Source organism: Prionailurus viverrinus, chromosome C1 (genome assembly GCF_022837055.1).
Source record: "Prionailurus viverrinus isolate Anna chromosome C1, UM_Priviv_1.0, whole genome shotgun sequence".
Lineage (NCBI taxonomy): Eukaryota > Metazoa > Chordata > Mammalia > Carnivora > Felidae > Prionailurus > Prionailurus viverrinus.
The window spans coordinates 29,710,980-29,729,645 of record NC_062568.1 but is presented as its reverse complement, the minus strand read 5'-3'; the positions used below and the strand labels follow the sequence as shown (position 1 = coordinate 29,729,645).

Genomic DNA, 18,666 nt, shown 5'->3' with positions numbered 1-18,666 from the left:
TTTTTCTCTATCCTATGACTTGTCTTTTCACTTCTTTAGGGTGTCATTTGATGAAGAGAAGTACTGAATACTTTTTCAAATAGACTTTATGTTTTGGAGCAGTTTTAGGTCTAGAGCCAACCTGAATACAAGGTACAGAGATTTCCTATATACCTCCTGTCCTCACAAATGCACAGCCTCCCCCACTATCAACATCTCACCCCAGAGTGGTAGATTTGTTACAATCTTGAACCTACACTGACACTTCATTATCACCTCAAGTCCACAGCTTATATTAAGGTTCATTCTTGATGTGGTACATTCTATAGACTTTGAAAGAAGTATGATGACATGTATCCACCACTGTAATATAATATACAGAATAGTTTCAATGCCCTAAAAATCCTCTGTACTCAACCAATTCAGACCTCCCATCCTCTAACCACTGGCAAGCAGTGATCTCTTCACTGTCTCCACAGTTTTGCCTTTCCCATAATGTCACACAGTTGGAATCATAGCTATTGGCTTCTTTTCAGATTGGCTTCTTTCACTCAGTAATATGCATTTAAGGTTCCTCCACATCTTTTCATGCCTTGGTATGTTTTTTTTTTTAAATGCTGAACAATATTCCACTGTATGGATATATCAATTTATTCTTGGTTAACTTTTTGGTTGTTTCCAAGCCACAGCAGTTATGAACAAAGCTTCTGTAAACATCTGTGTGCAGAGAGTGTGTGTGTGTGTGTGTGTGTGTGTGCATGTGCGTAGGTTTCTGAACGGATATAAGTTTTCAACTCATATGAGTAAATACAAAGAAGGACAATTGCTAGATCATATTGTAAGAATATGTTTAATTTGTAAGAAACTGCCAAACTGTCATTCAAAGAGCAGTACCATTGTGTAATAAATGAGAACGCCTCTTGTTCCACAGCTTTGCTAGCATTTGGTGCTGTCAGTGTTTTGACTTTTGGCCATTCTAATAGGTGTGTAAGTGGCAATCTCATCGTTGTTTAAAACTGCAATTTTTAAATGACATATAATGTTGAGTATATTTTGAGTTGAGTAAATACAAATCACTAGTTGCCATCTGTATATCTTCTTAGGTGAGACGTCCTGTTCAGAGCCTCTGCTCATTTTTAAATCAGGGTATCCATTTTCTCACTGTTGAGTTTTAAGAGCTCTTTGTGTATTCTGGGTAACACTTCTTCAACAGATGTCTTTTGCAAATATTTTTTCCTAATCTGTGGTTTGTCTTCCTGAGAAGTGCTGAATTTTAATAAGGTGAATGTATCAACCTTTTTTAATTACATTAAAAGAAATTCATCTATAATCAAGTCAAAACCATATTCTTATATTTTCTTGTAAAAGCATTTACAATTTGCTTTTCATACGTAAATCTTAAATTAAGGTAATTAACTTGTTTAAGATGGGAGGTAGAGATCAAATTCTTTTTTTCATTATGATACCCCATTGTCCCAACACTGTTTACTGACCAGTTCATCCTTAGCAGAGTGATCTGCAATGCTGCCTCTCTATCTAATTTTCACATACATTTAAGTCTGTTTATGGCAAACCTGTCCTTATGTACCTTAAGTGTCTGGCGCAGAGACAAAATATGAATTTAAAGATACTGAGTAGTTTCTATGTAAACTAAATTAAATGCTTTAGAAATATTTGATTAAAGTTATTAGTAAGCGCAGTTAGTTTCAAATCAGATATGGGTGAGAAATCATAAAAGATTTAAGAAAAAATTTGAAAAAACACAAAAGCACACTACACTGATACTGCATCAAAAGTGTCTTTAAATGTACAATCTAATGGAGGGAAATGAAACCTGAAATCCCAAATGGTGCATTATGGATATGCTGTCTAAAAAAACCCAACACCAAAATCAAAAGGTGATACTGTTCTTCAACCAGCTGACTTCTAGCAAACTTCTACTGAAAGAAAAGACTCTGGTGGGTATGTGTTTGTGTATGTGTGTATATGTGTGTATATATATGCTTATATATAAAACAAAATGTTTAGAGTATTTTTATGATTTTCTGGTTCTGATATTTTGATTGACTAACAATGATTCTAATCATATTGTCCAAGAAGGTTTTTACTATATATAGAATTTTTCTTTTTTTAAAGGACACTATTTTCTTAATGTTTATTTATTTTTGAGAGACAGAGAGAGAGAGAGCATGCTTATGTGAAGAGAGCGTGAGTGGGGGAGGCGCAGAGAGAGGGGGACAGAAGATCTGAGCAGGCTCGGCGCTGACAACAGCAAGCCTGACACAGGGCTTGAAACCATGAACCACAAGAGTGCGACCTGAGCTCAAGTCGGACACTCAACTGACTGAATCACCCAAGTCTCCCACATATAAAACTTTTTAATAAGTTTTAAATGACTCAAAATGCACAAAACTGAAAAAACTATGAATATACAAATCACAAAAGAAATTAAAGTGGGTAATAAATGTAACAAAAAATACTTAATTCTGATGAGGGATCCTAATACTAGTTGATACAATCCTTCTAGAAAGCAATTTGGCAACATGTATGCTTTATAAAGTTCATACACTTTCACCAGTAATTCTACTTCTAGGACTCTCTTATGAAGAAATAAGAGATCTAAACAAAGATTTATGTCCCAGGGTAATCACTACTGTATTAGTTAAAATAAAAAGTTAGAAACAATCCAAAAGTCTAATAATGGCCAACTATGTTGTTTATATATCAGAATGCAATGTTATTTCTGTAATACACCATTTCACACCCATTAGGATGGCTATTAAAAAAGAAAAACAGGGGCGCCTGGGTGGCTTAGTCAGTTAAGTGTGCGACTTTGGCTCAGGTCATGATCTTGTAGTTCGTGGATTTGAGCCCTGCATTGGGCTCTGTGCTAATAGCTTGGAGCCTGGAGCCTGCTTTGGATTCTGTCCCTCTCTCTCTGCCTCTCCCCTGCTCACGCTCTCTCTCTCTCAAAAATAAACATTAAAAAACAATTTAAAAAGAAAAACAAGTGTTGGTATGCATACAGAGAAACTAGAACACTTGTGTTGTGTCCTGTTAGTAGAAAAGTAAATTGGTGTAGCTGCTGTGGAAAATAGTATGGAGATTCTTCAAAAAATTAAAAATAGAATTACCATATGATCCAGCAATTCCACTTCTGGGAATATATCCAAAAGAATTCAAATCAGGGCCTCAAAAAGATATTTGTACACCCATGTTCATAGCAGCATTATTCACAGTAGCCAAAAGGTCAAAGCCACCCAAAAGTCCATTGACAGACGAATGGAAAAACAAAATATGGTATATGCATACAATGCAATATTATTCAGCCTCAAAAAGGATGAAAATTCTGACACTACAACATGGATGAACCTTGAGAACATTATGCTAAGTGAAATAAGCCAGTTACACACGCAAAAATACTTTATGATTCCACTTAATATGAGGTACCTGGAGTAGTCAAATTCATAGAAAGTACAATGGTGGTTGTCAGGGGCTATAAGGAGAAGGGACTAGGGAGTTGTTTAATGGGTAGAATTTCAGTTTTGTAAAATGCAAAGAGTTCTGGAGATTGACTGCAAAACAATGTGAATGTACTTAATACTAAACTATACACTTTAAGATCATAAATTTTATATTACGTGTATTTTACCACAATTTTTATTTTTTTCTCACATTTCTAAAAAGAGGTTTTCCAAGAATTTTCTAGTAGTCAACTAACAAAGAATCAATTATAGAGTTACACTGTTGCTAAGACTAAAAAACAAACCAATTGTTCAGGAGAAGCATCAATAAGACAAATTGCTCTTGAGGACACCTAATTGCTTTGAGAGATCTTTGGGAAAAATCTTCTATTTAAGGCTGAGATCACCTAGCACCTCTATGCAGTGACTATTCTACAGACTAGATGTGATTAACAGGCTAAGAATGACGCCAGGTATGTCAACATGTGTGCTTTTTATAAGAAGCAGTTTACACTTTGATAGTAAGTAAAGGGATTAATAAAATATTTAGAGGTCATTGTTTAAAGGTTGTTTTCTTTAACTATTCCTAAGGATTCTTTGCCAAATGTCCTTCTATATTTTAAAAATAATGCATATGGGGGCACCTGGGTGACACAGTCAGTCAAGCATTGGACTTTTTTTTTTTAATGTTTATTTTTGAGAGAGAGAGAGAGAGACAAAGACAGAATCTGAAGCAGGCTCCAGGCTCTGAGCTGTCAGCACAGAGCCTGATGAGGGGCTTGAACTCATGAACCAGGAGATCATGAACTGAGCTGAAGTCGGATGCTTAACCAACTGAGCCACCCAGGCACCCCAAGCATTCGACTCTTGATCTAGGCTCAGGTCATGATCTCATGGTTGGTGGGTTCAAGTCCCGCATCGGGCTCTGCACTGATGGTGTGGAGCCTACTTGGGATTGTCTGTCCTCTCTGCCCCTCCACTGCTTGTGCTCTCTCTCTCTCTCTCTCTCTCTCTCAAAATAAATAAACTAACTTAAAAAAAATGCACATTTGTTTTCTATTATAATAAAAGATTAGAAAGAAGCTTATTGTTCATTATCTCAAAGGAGGCTAAAGAAGACTGTAATAGATGTCACCATTTCCACTCTGAAGAAAACATTAAAAAACTCTCCTTCCTAGGGGCGCCTGGACGGCTCAGTTGGTTAAGCGTCTGACTTTGGCTCAGGTCATGATCTCGTGGTCTGTGAGTTTGAGCCCTGCATCGGGCTCTGTGCTGACAGCTCAGAGCCTGGAGCCTGTTTCAGATTCTGTGTCTCCCACTCTCTCTGACCCTCCCGCATTCATGTTCTGTCTCTCTCTGTTTCAAAAATAAATAACTGTTAGGGCGCCTGGGTGGCGCAGTCGGTTAAGCGTCCGACTTCAGCCAGGTCACAATCTCGCGGTCCGGGAGTTCGAGCCCCGTGTCGGGCTCTGGGCTGATGGCTCAGAGCCTGGAGCCTGTTTCCGATTCTGTGTCTCCCTCTCTCTCTGCCCCTCCCCCGTTCATGCTCTGTCTCTCTCTGTCCCAAAAATAAATAAACGTTGAAAAAAAAATTTTTTTTAAATAAATAAATGTTAAAAAAAAAAAACCCAAAAAACTCTCTTTCCTATACCATAACTGGAACACCATTCTCCCCAATACACATTTTGGCAAACAAGAAAAAAATCAAAACAGAAAGAGTCACGTCTGTGAGACTTAATCGTTAAGTTATAGACTTGTCTATTGTACATGCCCACAGCCTAATGAAAAGCTCCATTTCCTGGACACAGAGACCATCAACACAAGCTTATGTGTGTGCATGAACATACAGACAGAAAATACACAGCCAACTGTTAACAGTTCCAGGTTCTCTAAAGCATGCATTCTCAACAGGAATATATTGCTCCAGATGGATTAAAAATTGGCTCTCGGTGGGAGGAAGAATGTGAAAATGTGAAAAACATCTTAGATATTACAATGGTCTGTGGTCCTCCAAAGAGCCACAGATATGCAAACAGATATATAAACAGATATATATCATATATATAGTATCAAAAATTCATGGGTGGGGGCAATTAGGAGAAAATGTCTAAAAGGCTCTTTTGGGGATGATAGTAAAAAATAGGCTGAGAAACACTGCTCTAAGGCAAAGATTCCCATTAAGTGTGCAAAATTAAAGGCATAGGTTATAGGTAGGCTGAGTAATGATCCTCTCAGGCCTCTGTGGATGCCAGTCAGGGCTTGCAGAAAGAGCAGGAATAAGGGTTAGAAGCCCGAGGGCATTTGTCCTGGTCTGGGGCATTCTCCTCCATTTATTCCAGTGTGCTTCCAAATATCATTTGCTGTGAGTGCTATTAAGTGAAAAAGCTTGGAAGCACCGAGTTTCTACTACAAATATGTAGTTTTTTTTAAGATTTTATTTATTTTTTTAATGTAATTTCTACACTCAACGTAGGGCTCAAACTTACAACCCCAAGATCAAGAGTCACAGCCAGGTGCCCCACAAATATGTATTACTTTTACAACAAGAAATAAAACAAAAACACTTTCAATCTCTTCTTAGGTCTAGCGTAATAGGAGTCAAGAATTCAAAGTTCTATTCAGAACATGCCCTAAAAATGTCAACTATCCCATTGGGGAAACTTTTAAAAGAATCTACTCTGTCCACTTAGTCTATTGAGGAACAACGGTCATTTTTTGTATCATGCCATTTAACAGTGGGAACTAAACCAGAGGTGTTATTACTCAAGAAGTGACAAAAAGGTCAGGAGTAGTGATGATGACCATTTATAAGCCAAGTATGAGAGAGTAAAAAACACATACATGAGAGAGACAGGTGGCATACAAAGAGAACAGATGCACAGAGATGACATGAGGGAGACTGGGAGATCCATGAAAGCAAAGTCTCTAGGTTTTTAATGTTGTCTCAGTTCAATGCCCCTAGTGTCCAACAATACTGATTTTGTTCCTTAGTCTTTATTTACTAAGCCAGCTTAAGTAGATCTGTGTTCCTTGAGCCCTAACTATAAGATGATAAGCCTAGAATTTTTTAAACTCTATTTTTTTTTTTCAACGTTTATTTATTTTGGGGACAGAGAGAGACAGAGCATGAGCAGGGGAGGGGCAGAGAGAGAGAGGGAGACACAGAATCGGAAACAGGCTCCAGGCTCTGAGCCATCAGCCCAGAGCCTGACGCGGGGCTCGAACTCACGGAGTGCGAGATCGTGACCTGGCTGAAGTCGGTCGCTTAACCGACTGCGCCACCCAGGCGCCCCAGGCCTAGAATTTTTTAAATATAATCTGGCAGGAATCTGGTTTAGATGTAAAAAATAAAAAACAAAAAGCAAAAAAACCCCAGAACATCAGCATGCCTACATTCAAACATTACTTCTTGGAATGTCCCTTCTATTTCTATAAAGAAGACCAAATTGGGCACTTGGGTGGTTCAGTCAGTTAAGTGTCCCACTTCAGCTCAGGTCATGATCTCATGGTCTGTGAGTTTGAGCCCCACATCAGGCTCTGTGCTGAGAGCTTGGAGCCTGGAGCCTGTTTTGGATTCTGTGTCTCCCTCTCTCTCTGCCCTCCCCCACTTGTGCTCTGTCTCTCTCTCTCAAAAATAAACAAATATTTAAAAAAAAAAAAAAAAAAAGACCAAAGTAATAATGAAGTGACTTGATTTATGAAATTATTTCAAATTAATTAAAAATATATAGGTATCTTAAAAAATAACTTTAGATTGGTCTGTAGAATTTTTCTAAAAATAATTAAATGCAGGACTGGTTGCTTGTGGGGGAAAAAAACTGAAGAAAAAAATGTAATGGAAACTCAGTGCTTCCAACTTTTCCAACTGTACATAAAAAACTGAAGCAAGTGCTTTTCTGATGAGAAATAAAATAATATAGCATGCGTGACGAAAAGAGTTCTGGAGATGGATGGTGATGATAGTAGCACAACGTTATGAATGCATTTAATACAACTGAGGTATACACTTAAAAATGTTACAGATGGTAAAGTTTATATTATATATAGTTTACAATTAGAAAATAATAATATGGTACACCACTGCCTAACCTACCAGACTATTTTTATGTATCCTGCAAAGCAATTTTAGCTACTAGCAGAAATTTGAGTGTACATTTCCTTTCCCCAGTCCCCAAAATACCTTGAATATCTTGTCCTAAAACTTCCACGTAGTTCTGATCTTTTAAGACTTCCTGGTCATCTTCTTCCAAATCATATTCTGGCTTCTTTATTATTTTTTTTGTGTTGACCAAAAGCTGAGCTCGCTCCTTTTTTAATTTAGCTCCTAAAAGAACATCCAAAGAATTAGAACATGACAGGTATAAATTCTTTCTAAATATTACATTTAAATAAGTAAACTGTACTACTTATATTGTCATTATTTAAAATCTGGAAGAAAATTCACTGTTTTCTCTTTGATGAAAGTATATAGCACTCTTCACTACAGTTTATATAATTTAAAAAAAAAACCCTGAAAGTGTATTATTTGGGGGGGGTCAAGATAACTACACATTTTAATTACAATGGGTAGTTATCATTTATCCCTATTATTAAGCATTTCATATCAGATAAAGCTTTATTATTTTTAATTGTCAAAAGTTTGGAGTAAACTAAAAAAGTGGTTCTTATTTAGTCTTACTAGATCAAATACTTTGTGCTATATATTCAAAATAGAAGGTTAAAATATTTTAAAAAGTGAAATAATCCATAACCATCACATAAGCATCTCTTCAATTGTATAATCACTCTGTACCTCCTTCTCTATCAAGAATGTGATTAAGAACATCATCATCTCCCACAAATTGAACCTCCAGCATCTTGTCTTCTTTTAATTCCAGTTTACTCATCATTGCCAACCTAAACAAAAGCAATAAAGCACTACAAAGTGATGAAAAATTCATTATCAACAGCCAAATAAACATTCACATAACAAACACACGTATTTGTACAAAACACTTAAAGTCTTAAGTATGAAAAATATATTATACATTATTGTATTAATACTGTTTTTTTGATAATAGGTAACTCAGTTCTTTATCTGAAAAATGGAAAAGACAGGAAGAGGCAACTGACAGTTGGAAAAAAAACAAATTCAATCCAAACAAGGCAACTCAAGTATAATAACAGGGAACCAATTCTTCCTGTAAAAAAAGCTCTAACCAATCTACAGAATGATAACATTATCAGAAAGGGGGTGGTTAATACATGACAGTTTAGAAAAGGGACAGCCAAGCAAAGAATAATGGTTTGGTAGATTTTAGAATCTATTCATTGGAGATAAATAGTCCACTGGCGAAAGTCTATGCACTTCACTGGTATACCAAACCTGTATCAAACAATCCTCAAGCACCTCCCTGTACTATTATTGCATGCTTACCAAACTTTACAATTATGAATGTGGCTTTCTGGGTATCATGGCAACTAAACAGTAAACATGAATCTTTCTAATACTTTATACTCACTTCTTCACTGATCAAACTTCAGAGTTTGGCAAGCAAAACCTTGATCAACTCTGCCTACTTTGAAAAAAATTTCAGAACTTATAATACTAACGGCCTGAAACCAACTGTGATTCTAACTAGCTGCTAGCTCATTGGTTTACCCAAAAAGTGAATTTTTTTTCTCTCCTCCTTCTTCTATAAATCCTATTTTTGTCTTTTCTCGTAATAAGAGGCTGACTACATCACTCATGAGTCAGTTACTTGCGTGAAGATAACTTACTAAATGCTGCGAAATTTTCTTCTGCACACTTAACTGACTTGTCTCTATTTTCTTTTTTTTGACTTGTCTCTATTTTCATTTACCTTTAAAGGTATTACACATTCTGCAGCTGGAAAATTCAGGTAGAGTCCCCTGCAATTGGAAAAAAAAGAACTTGGTCAAGGTCAGCTAATAGGAAATAAAAGAAACAAACAAGTTCATGAGTTTTAACAAACAAGATGAATACATAAATACAGTTCTTACAAAGTCAAACGTTATTATGAAGGCATAGGAAAGGGCAAAACAGCCATCAGTATTTTGGCCAGGAAGTACTAGATGAGAAGATCTGGACCACGGGGGCAGGTGGCTGGAGAGAGGAGGCCAAAATTTGAGCACTTACTATATGCTGGACACAGTTTTGAATATTCTATACATATTCTCATTTAACACTCACCAAGTCTATTAGGTTTTTGTGTATAAAGATAATACTTCATCTATAATTTATATGACCACTGCCAGCAGACCATATCGTTTTGGGCCATTTTTCTAGTCATGATACTGCTTTCTACCATGGGGAATTTGGACATATTACAGAAAAGTTTAATGCATCTACATGACATATTAAAAAAAATTTTTTTTTCAAGGTTTATTCATTTTTCAGAGACAGAGACAAAGCGTGAGTGGGGGACGGGAAGAGAGAGAGAGACATAGAATCTGAAGCAGGCTCCAGGCTCTGAGCTGTCAGCACAGAGCCCGACTCAGGGCTTGAACTCACAGACCACAAAATCATGACCTGAGCCGAAGTTGGATGCTTAACCGACTGAGCCACCCAGGTGCCCCCATCTACATGACATTTGTATATAATAAAGAAACTTATGATTTCTTTATATATGTATAAAATAAAGTTTTTCTGAGGGGCTGTTTGTCAGGCACTCTATTAGGTACTTTCATGTATAGTAGACCATTAAATCCTCTTACTCATCCAAATTCATGCAACTAGAAAGTGTCTTAAGGGCTAAAACCCAAGTTTGATTCCAAAGTCCTTGATCATGCTACTACACACTTTTCCTGCCATTAAATACAAATCTGTTATCCTGAATGCTTGTTCTGACCTCTGGAAACTATTCATCATATATCTAATCATTTTCCCATCTGGCAGTTCAAACATCCAAAGATTTCTACAGTTCCTCCAGGTTTCCAGTTCATTAAGTTAAACACCCCTAGTTCTATCGAGCATACATGTTTTTAATCTCTTTTTTAAAATGTTTGTTTAATTTTAAGAGACAACGGGAGTGGGTGCACAAGCGTAGAGGAGGAGCAGAGAGACAGAGGATCCATAGCAGGCTCTGTGCTGTCAGCACAGAACCTGACATGGAGCTTGAACTCATGAACCGTGAGAACCATGAGACCATGACCTGAGCCGAAGTCAGACGCTTAACCGAATGAGCCACCCGGACGCCCCTATCAAGCATATTTTTAGGAGCATAGCCAGATTCAGTCTAATGTATATTGTTTTAAAATATAAACAGCTATGTTTAAACATAATATAAACAGCTGTTTAAAATATAAACACCTATGTTCTACAAAGGATTTGAAGTACTGACAATAAGCAAATGCAATAAAACAAACGACAAACTGTAACAGTAATAGGAGTCTGGATCCAGGAAAATACAAAGAAAGCAGAAAATACATCATACAAAGAACAGTGGCTCGGAGCTAACTGGCAGCCAAAGTGAAAAAGGAATAAAGGTCAGTTGCATAATTCTCATTCACAAAAGTTTAGTAGTTCCTTTGGGGAAAGATTTTCAAGGAAAATTTAAAAACAAAAATTTCAGACAACTGAATATCGTCTTTTGCAATTTCCCTATGGCATTTTACATAAGAATTGCCTGGACAGAGGCGTCCTAACTTAATATTGTTTGTGGCTGAAAGCATTTCCTTTTCTAGATTTTAAGCCATCTTATTACACAGTACTGAATCACCAAACTGAAGAAACTTCTATAAAGACTTTGAAAGAAATCTTTCCTTCTTTTTCCAAAGATTTCTGAAAACAACAAAACAACAACAAACAAACAAAATCCACTACTTGACAACCACACAATAAAATGCAAATTTTTAGTGACCATTTACTCTTCAAGGCACTGTCTTTGGGTGCTGAATTTTAAGTGGACTCCTTACAAGGAGTTAACCAGTCAGGTAATACAGCAGCACCAATGGCGTATTAATGGCAAAACACTCTCCTCTGAGAGCAAATAAAGGATTTGCTACAATTTTTAAAAACATAATCCTTAAAAAAAAGGTGGCATAGATTAGCACTAATTTTGATATCAGATAAGCCTAGGTTCTGATCTTAACTCCACACTCACAACTGTGGACAAAACGATTAAATGAGCTCATGTGCGTGGCATATGAAAATACTAATTAAATGTTCCTTATCACTGTTTTTTTTTTTAACTTCAACTTAACCATGTAGATTTCTTGACATCCCTACATCTCGTCTAATAGAAAAAGTGCTCAGTAAATGACAAATAAATGATATCTATTTAACGTGCAGTGCCAATACACAACGGTGTAGTAGAGCCATGCTATTTTTCCTTCAGACTGCCATTTAACTAGGGTGTAGGTATGATGGTTTTGTTAGGATTTCAGTTGTAAGACGAAAACTAATGCATCAACATCCTTTTAATGTAAAAAGCTCTACCAGAAGAGCCTGGTTCATCAACATTTTACAACCAAGCATGGTGCCAGGGTGACCGACCAGGCAGCAGGATTCATTTGGGGCATCCGGGCTGGGATGCCATCAAAGGTTCTCACTCCTGTGGCAGTTCTGGGACGAAATCTGTTCCTCGTTGTGCCTGCTCCTCTCTGGTCACTTTACACTTTTGTTACTGATTTTCACAGTTCTCTCTTTACGAGCACAAGGCTCTTTAAGCCGAGAAACTGATACGTTGGCAATGCGCCCCTTGCACAGAAGGCCTATCACTGCTGGAGAAACCGACCAACGGTACTTCCAGAAAGAGGCTGTCACCCCAACAAGTATTTATGGACTTTGGCCCGGGCCTCGAGTCACTTACCAGTTGGCCGCGCCGGGGGTCCTCGGGGCCTTCGGGCTGCGTGGGGAGGGCAACAACCCAGCCCGGAGAGCCGAGGGGGAGCCCTCTTCGAGACGACTACCCCAGCTCAGACTGCGGAGCTGGACGCCACCGGACTCACCTCACAAACCCCGAGTTAAGCGGGAGAGGGAAGCGGGCTGCCCAGTCGTCCCACCACTCACCGCCAGGTCTCCGCCAGGCGCCGCTCGGGCCGCCCAGCACCTGCCGGCGGTACCCCGCTGACTGGGCACTCCAGGGGAGGTGGCTACGGCCCCAGCAGGAAAAGCCAGATGCCGTTAAGCACAGCCGGAGCAGGGTCGCAGGGTCTCAGAGTCGCAGAGACGAGGAGGGAAGCCGGGAGGACGGCTGGGGGATGGGGGTCCTGCCTGGGCACACCGAATCTCCCGCCCTGTCCATGGGCGGAGTCCAGGAAAGCCAATAGAAAGCGTAGTCAGCCGAGAGCGACGTCTCTGCCCGCCAGTCGGTTTCGGCCTGCCGGCCCCGCCCATCAAGAAACCTGAGGAAAACGAATCCCTAAACTCGGGTTCTGGGCCTTTCCTAGTCTCTTTCCGTTTCCGGGGAAAGGAGAAGGAAGTGTTGCTTACACCTGGAGGCATTTGTAGAGGTGTGGCAGGTTGAGCGGTCTGCCCTGAGGCAATCTTAAAAGTCTTCATTGTTTTCTCTAGACACCTTCTTGTGAGCAAAAAGATAATGGGAATGAGTTTGCGGTTTTTAAAAAAATTTTTTTTCTTAACGTTTATTTATTTTTGAGATAGAGAGAGACAGAGCATGAACTGGGGAGGGTCAGAGAAAGAGGGAGACACAGAATCAGAAACAGGCTCCAGGCTCTGAGCTGTCAGCACAGAGCCTGACGCGGGGCTCGAACTCAGGGACCGTGAGGTGACTGAGCCACCCAGGAGCCCCTATGTCGTTTTTAAACATTTATTTCGTTTGGGATGAAAGGTAGGATTGTGTACATCTTAAGGTTTTGGGGGAGGGAAGAGGGAGACAGTCTTCTCTGTAAACAAGAGAATTAGGGCCGGGGCACTGAATATGGAGATGATCCGGATCGGACTCCTAATGGGATGGAGATGCTGGTAAAATAGAAGGAGTATATACAAAGAGATACTGAAGAAGAAAAGGATTGGACCTACTAAGATACGGTATTACCCACTAACAGAATATATTTCGTTTAGATGCATTTATTCAAAACAAAAAGCACTACAGAATACCCTGCATACTAGATAACGATATACTGTTGAGACAAACACGATCTCTGCTGTCACAGTAAATACTGTAGGAGAAGATAATGAAGGGACAATGAGAAAAATGCTACCATATGAGAAGTTAAATGTTTATTGAATCACGTGGCGGAAGTATCTAAAGGACAGAAGTCCGGAACAATTTCCTTGGAGGAAGAGATGTTTAGACTGAGGGTTAAGTAGTTTTAGGCCAGGGAAAGAGGAGGGACAAAATTTTCCAGCTAGAAAGCCCAAGTCAATATAGCAGGTACCTAAAGGGGTAAGAGGCAAGCACCAAAGTTGGGTCTGTTGTTTTGCGCGCTAGTTTGGCTCTTGGTACACTAGTCAGAGTTGTACTGAAAGATCACTGGATAAGGAGTAAGAGTGGGAGCAGAAAGAAGGGATGGAGTCACACCTTTTGGAAGCTGTTTAAGAAATCCATGTGAGAAAGAAATGATGGTAGCCTGGATACCTTAATATTCCATTTTGGTTGGCAAAGTTTAAGAAAACAAAGGATAAAGGCAATTTTCTCTATATTGGAAATTAAAAAGGAGTCTGGGGAAGGGTGAGTAGGGAGAAGAGGAAAGAACATAGCTGACAATGAAGTGATTGAAAAATTCATAAAAATATGAGGAATAGTAAGTAGACATTCAATGTTCTAATATGGTCTTTACGTTTCTATGATGTAAACTCTCTTCCATCTCTTCTTCAAATCTACACTAAAGTCTAGACTCAGAGGCCTTGGTTTGAGTGGTGGGTTTTGATTGTTTTTGTGGTGTATTTGTGGAAAAGAGGGAAGGAGCTGAGTGTCCTTCATTTCTCTCAGTCTTTTTCTTTGAATAGTTCAGTTTGTTCAGTTAACTTTGAGCACCTACCTATACCAGGGACACAGTGCCCAGATATGTCCCTTACCATTAAGGAACTTAAGATTCTTATTGGGTAGAAAGAATCAGGTAATTTCAATGCAATAATGTGTAAGTGCAAGGATAGAATTTGCTGAGAACTACCAGGACAACTACCACTTAGCTTAGGTAAACAGAGGAAAAGTAGCAGAGGAAAGGCCTATCCAACTACAGATGATAGAGAATCAGGATGGAAAAGGGATTTCAGGAGGAGCGTATGCTATTAAAAAATGGGTGTGGTAGGGGTGTTTAGGTAGTGCAGTCGGTTAAGCGTCTGACTCTTGGTTTCAACTCAGGTTGTGATCTCACAGTTTGTGAGTTCCAGCCCCACACTGGGGTCTGCACTGACAGCACAAAGCCTGCTTGGGATTCTCTCTCTCCCTCTCTCTCTGCCCTTCCCCCACTCGCACTGTCTCTCTCTCAAAAATAAAAAAATGGGTGTGGTAGTACAAAGCAGTTTGGTGTTAAACCTTATATAAAAGTATGAATGATAGGAGATGGAGTGGGAGAAATCTCAGGCTAAAGAACAGAATTTATCCTCTATGATGGAACCATTGAATAACTGTAACCAGGGGACTGATAGGTGTTTTTTATTAATCACTAATGAAGTTAAATTTGAGAGGGGCAGGGGACTAGTTAAGAGGTTATCAAAGCAGTCTAGATATGAAGATGAACACAGAAGTTTGAACTGTAGTAGTAAAACTGGAAAGGAAAGAATGAATTTGAAAAAAAAAAAAAAGGCAAAGTCAGCAGGATTTGGAAACTGGATATAGAAGTGAGGGAGAAGGAAGACATAATTCCTAGGTTTCTGGCATTGTTGCCTGGGTATTAGTTCCCAGTGTGCTGTGCAAGATTACAGGTAAGAGGGAAAGAGTTTAGCTTGAGGAATCTTGACTGTGAAACTACTTTGAAAGACGGATATCCAATTATCCTGCAAACAGTGGATATGAGTTTGAAAATCGGTCAAGAGATCAAGAGAGAGATCTAGGGGTCATCAGTGTATAGATTAGAGCCAAAGGGAGAAAAAAAGAATTGCCTTAGGATGCTGAGTAAAATAAGAAATGAAGTGAGATACCTCATCTGAGACAGGCAGCATGGAGATGAGGATAGCTGTAGATAGAATTGTTCTTTGAAGTGGTGGCCTCCATTTGAAGAAGAGTTGAGGCTCCTGAGAAAGTGGTACTTCAAAGTGATGAAGCTTTGGAACATAAATTGAAGGGCATGAAAAAGTGGGCAGGCCCAAGAAGTACAAGAACCTCAAAGTGTCAGGGGCTTAAGGTTAGGGCCAATGAAATTGTATTCATGCCTATAGCGTCCAGTGGTCTGAGTAAAGGAAGAGAAAAGGCAGAATGTAGCATTGATGAGTCTATACACACACACACACACAGTGGATTAATCTCTTAAATTGGCATTTACTGTTTTATATATTTCTCTAGGGAAAAAAAAATCTTGAGTCAGTGGTTCTGGGTGAAAGAAGGAAAGCTTAGCTATGAATGCCAAAGATTGTTATAAGATTAAAGAGAGTTTTCAATGTTGATTGCACATGAGAATTACCTGGGAAGCTGTTAAAATTACTAATGCTAGATCCCAATCCCAGAGAGTCTGAATGTGGCCTGGTAATCAAAATTTAAGAAAAATTTTCCCCAGATGATTTTAACATGCAGTGGTGTTGAGAACCACTGAGTTAGGGAGTATGAAAATTTTAATCATATGAAATGATCTAGATGCTATGCATTAAACACACACTTTCTAAGGGTATAATAGGACTAGAGTGTCAGTGACAGATGCCTCAGCACATAATTTCTACCCAGTTTTTAAATTATTTTTAACGTTTATTTTTGAGAGACAGAGACAGAGCGTGAGCGGGGTGGGACAGAGAGAGAGGTAGACACGGAATCTGAAGCAGGCTCCAGGCTCTGAGCTGTCAGCACAGAGCCTGATGCAGGGCTCAAACCCACAAACCATGAGATCATGACCTCAGCTGAAGTTGGACGCTTAACAGACTGAGCCACTTACTCAAGTTTAAAAAAAATTTTTTTTTAATGTTTATTTATTATTGAGAGACAGAGAGAGGCAGAGCGTGAGCATGGGACGGACAGAGAGGAGGAGACACAGAATCTGAAGCAGGCTCCAGGCTCCGAGCGGTCAGCACAGAGCCCAACGCGGGGCTCGAACTCACAAACTGAGAGATCATGACATGAGCCAAGTCGGATGCTCAACTGACTGAGCCACCCAGGCGCCTCTCAAGATTTTTTTTTTTTTTTTTTTTTTTAAGATATCAGTTTGATTTCAGTCCTGCTCAGGAGAAAATCATTACTTCTATCTGAACATCTAGGAATAAAAAAATTCTCACTAGGAATACAGTAGTGAGATCCTATTTTGTCTCCAGGATTTTTTTTTTAATTTTTAAAAATTAAAAAAAACATTTTTTAATGTTTATTTTTGAGAGAAAGAGAGAGCATGAAGAGGGAAAGGGCGGGGCAGAGAGAGAGAGAGACCCAGAATCTGAAGCAGGCTCCAGGCTCTGAGTTGGCAACACAAAGCCCAACCTGGGGCTTGAACCCACAAACCATGAAATCATGACCTGGGCCCAAGTGGGATGCTCAACCAACTGAGCCGCCCAAACGGCCCTATCTCCAAGGTTTTTTTACACCAGGGATGATAAAACCCTCATAAAGCACAAATTAGTAATGAAAGATTTGGCAGATTAATCCTTAAAAAATATGCACATAATTATTCAGACTCTGGGAAATGAGTTTCAGAATAAAGAGTTTTACAGTGTACATAACATAGAGTTTTATAATGTGCATAAAGCCATTATTTATAAGTTGTTCATAAGTATCTATAGAATTTAAAATTCTGATTATTTTCTTTGAGGAAATGGGGATATTTCCCACTGAGTGTTGATTGGAGAGAATAAAAAATATTTTTGAATTCTGTTTAAATTATACAATGATTCAGATTTTAAGTTTGTATTGGTCAGCATGACCTGGCCAGAAAAAATGTTTTCATTCCTATGCATTAAACATTGTTCCCTAAGTGCCAAAAGTGACTGGTCCTTCAAATGAGTTTTAGAAGCAGTCAGTCCCACCCGTTTCTCATATAACATCTTGAGGAAAACCAGAGTTGTTATTACGGATTATATTGATCCTATTTGGATGAGAACCCAGGGGCCAGATTTAGAGCTTTAGAAACTCTAAACATAAAACTTTATTTGTACCCTTTCTGATGGTGTTTAAAACATTAAATCCTAAAATAATTGTAAGTCAGTCCAAAAAAGTTCTAATTTCTTAAGCTACCTGGCAGGTTTTTTTTGTTTTGTTTTGTTTTTGCAGGGGAGGGATGAGGATAAAAACAGATAAAATATTTCTAAGTTTTTTGAGAGCTTCCTCTGCTTCATTATACTCTAAGTCAGCTTTTCTCAACTTAGGCCCCTCACACAAACCACACAAAGACTATTTTCTCCTCTCTAGAATGGTACACAATTATGGATGGTACATAATTGGAACCACACATAGGAGAGAATTTATAATTATGTATGCCTAGGGTTTTAGGGCTTGATTCTTTCCTGGACTTAGTTTGCCTATTAGTAATCTAGCTCTACTAAGATCCAATCTCCCCCCCCCCCCCCCTTAGGGGTCTTGACTTTGTGGGGGATAGGACAAGTATACTAATAATTGAGAATAATCAATACTGTATGAAGCAGCATCTTATGTTAAGTGCACAAGTCCATGAGCCTGAGTGTCTAGTTCAATTCCAGCTGTACCACTTACTAGCTCTGTGACCTTGGACAGATGAACATTCCTTTTCTTACAAAAGGAGAATAACAGTACTTATCAGACACTGTTGTATTATTGAATTTTTAAAGTTGTTAAAGTCGTTAGAATGGTGCTTGGGATGTCCTAGAGCCCAATGAATGTTGTTATTGTTTAATTCACATGGGAAGAATCTCTGGAATGTAAATTATTGTGATGTGGACCACAGTTGTATATGTATTAGGGCAGTGTTGCTGCTATCTTGTTAATATTCCCTATTTTATTACAGTAACTTAGTTTTTCCCTTTGTATTTTCTCTGTATTTTCTAAAGTTTTCAACATGAGCAAATAGGACATTTTTAATAAAAGGAAAAAATTGAAACTGTCAAACTGGTGAATCTCACCCATCCTAACTACTGCAGATGCAGAATCAAGGCAAAAACAACAAACCAGACTTTGTGAGTTGCCTTAAACCATTCTCTTCTGAAACTGAT

General features: G+C 38.7%; 1 protein-coding gene across 3 annotated transcripts in view; it reads right to left on the bottom strand.

The window, feature by feature from the left end:
- ORC2 (origin recognition complex subunit 2) overlaps positions 1-12,906 on the bottom strand; it is a 44,128-nt gene extending 31,222 nt beyond the window's left edge. Inside the window, exons 1-4 of one of the 3 annotated variants that reach the window (XM_047871542.1) lie at positions 12,457-12,906; positions 9,287-9,335; positions 8,236-8,339; positions 7,624-7,767 (exon numbers count right to left, since the gene is read on the bottom strand). In XM_047871542.1, coding sequence (XP_047727498.1) covers positions 7,624-7,767; positions 8,236-8,332 — 241 coding nt within the window. In that variant the 5' untranslated portion in view covers positions 8,333-8,339; positions 9,287-9,335; positions 12,457-12,906. The other 2 variants (XM_047871541.1, XM_047871540.1) reach the window with 2 other exon arrangements.
- Positions 12,907-18,666: the final 5,760 nt, after the last annotated feature.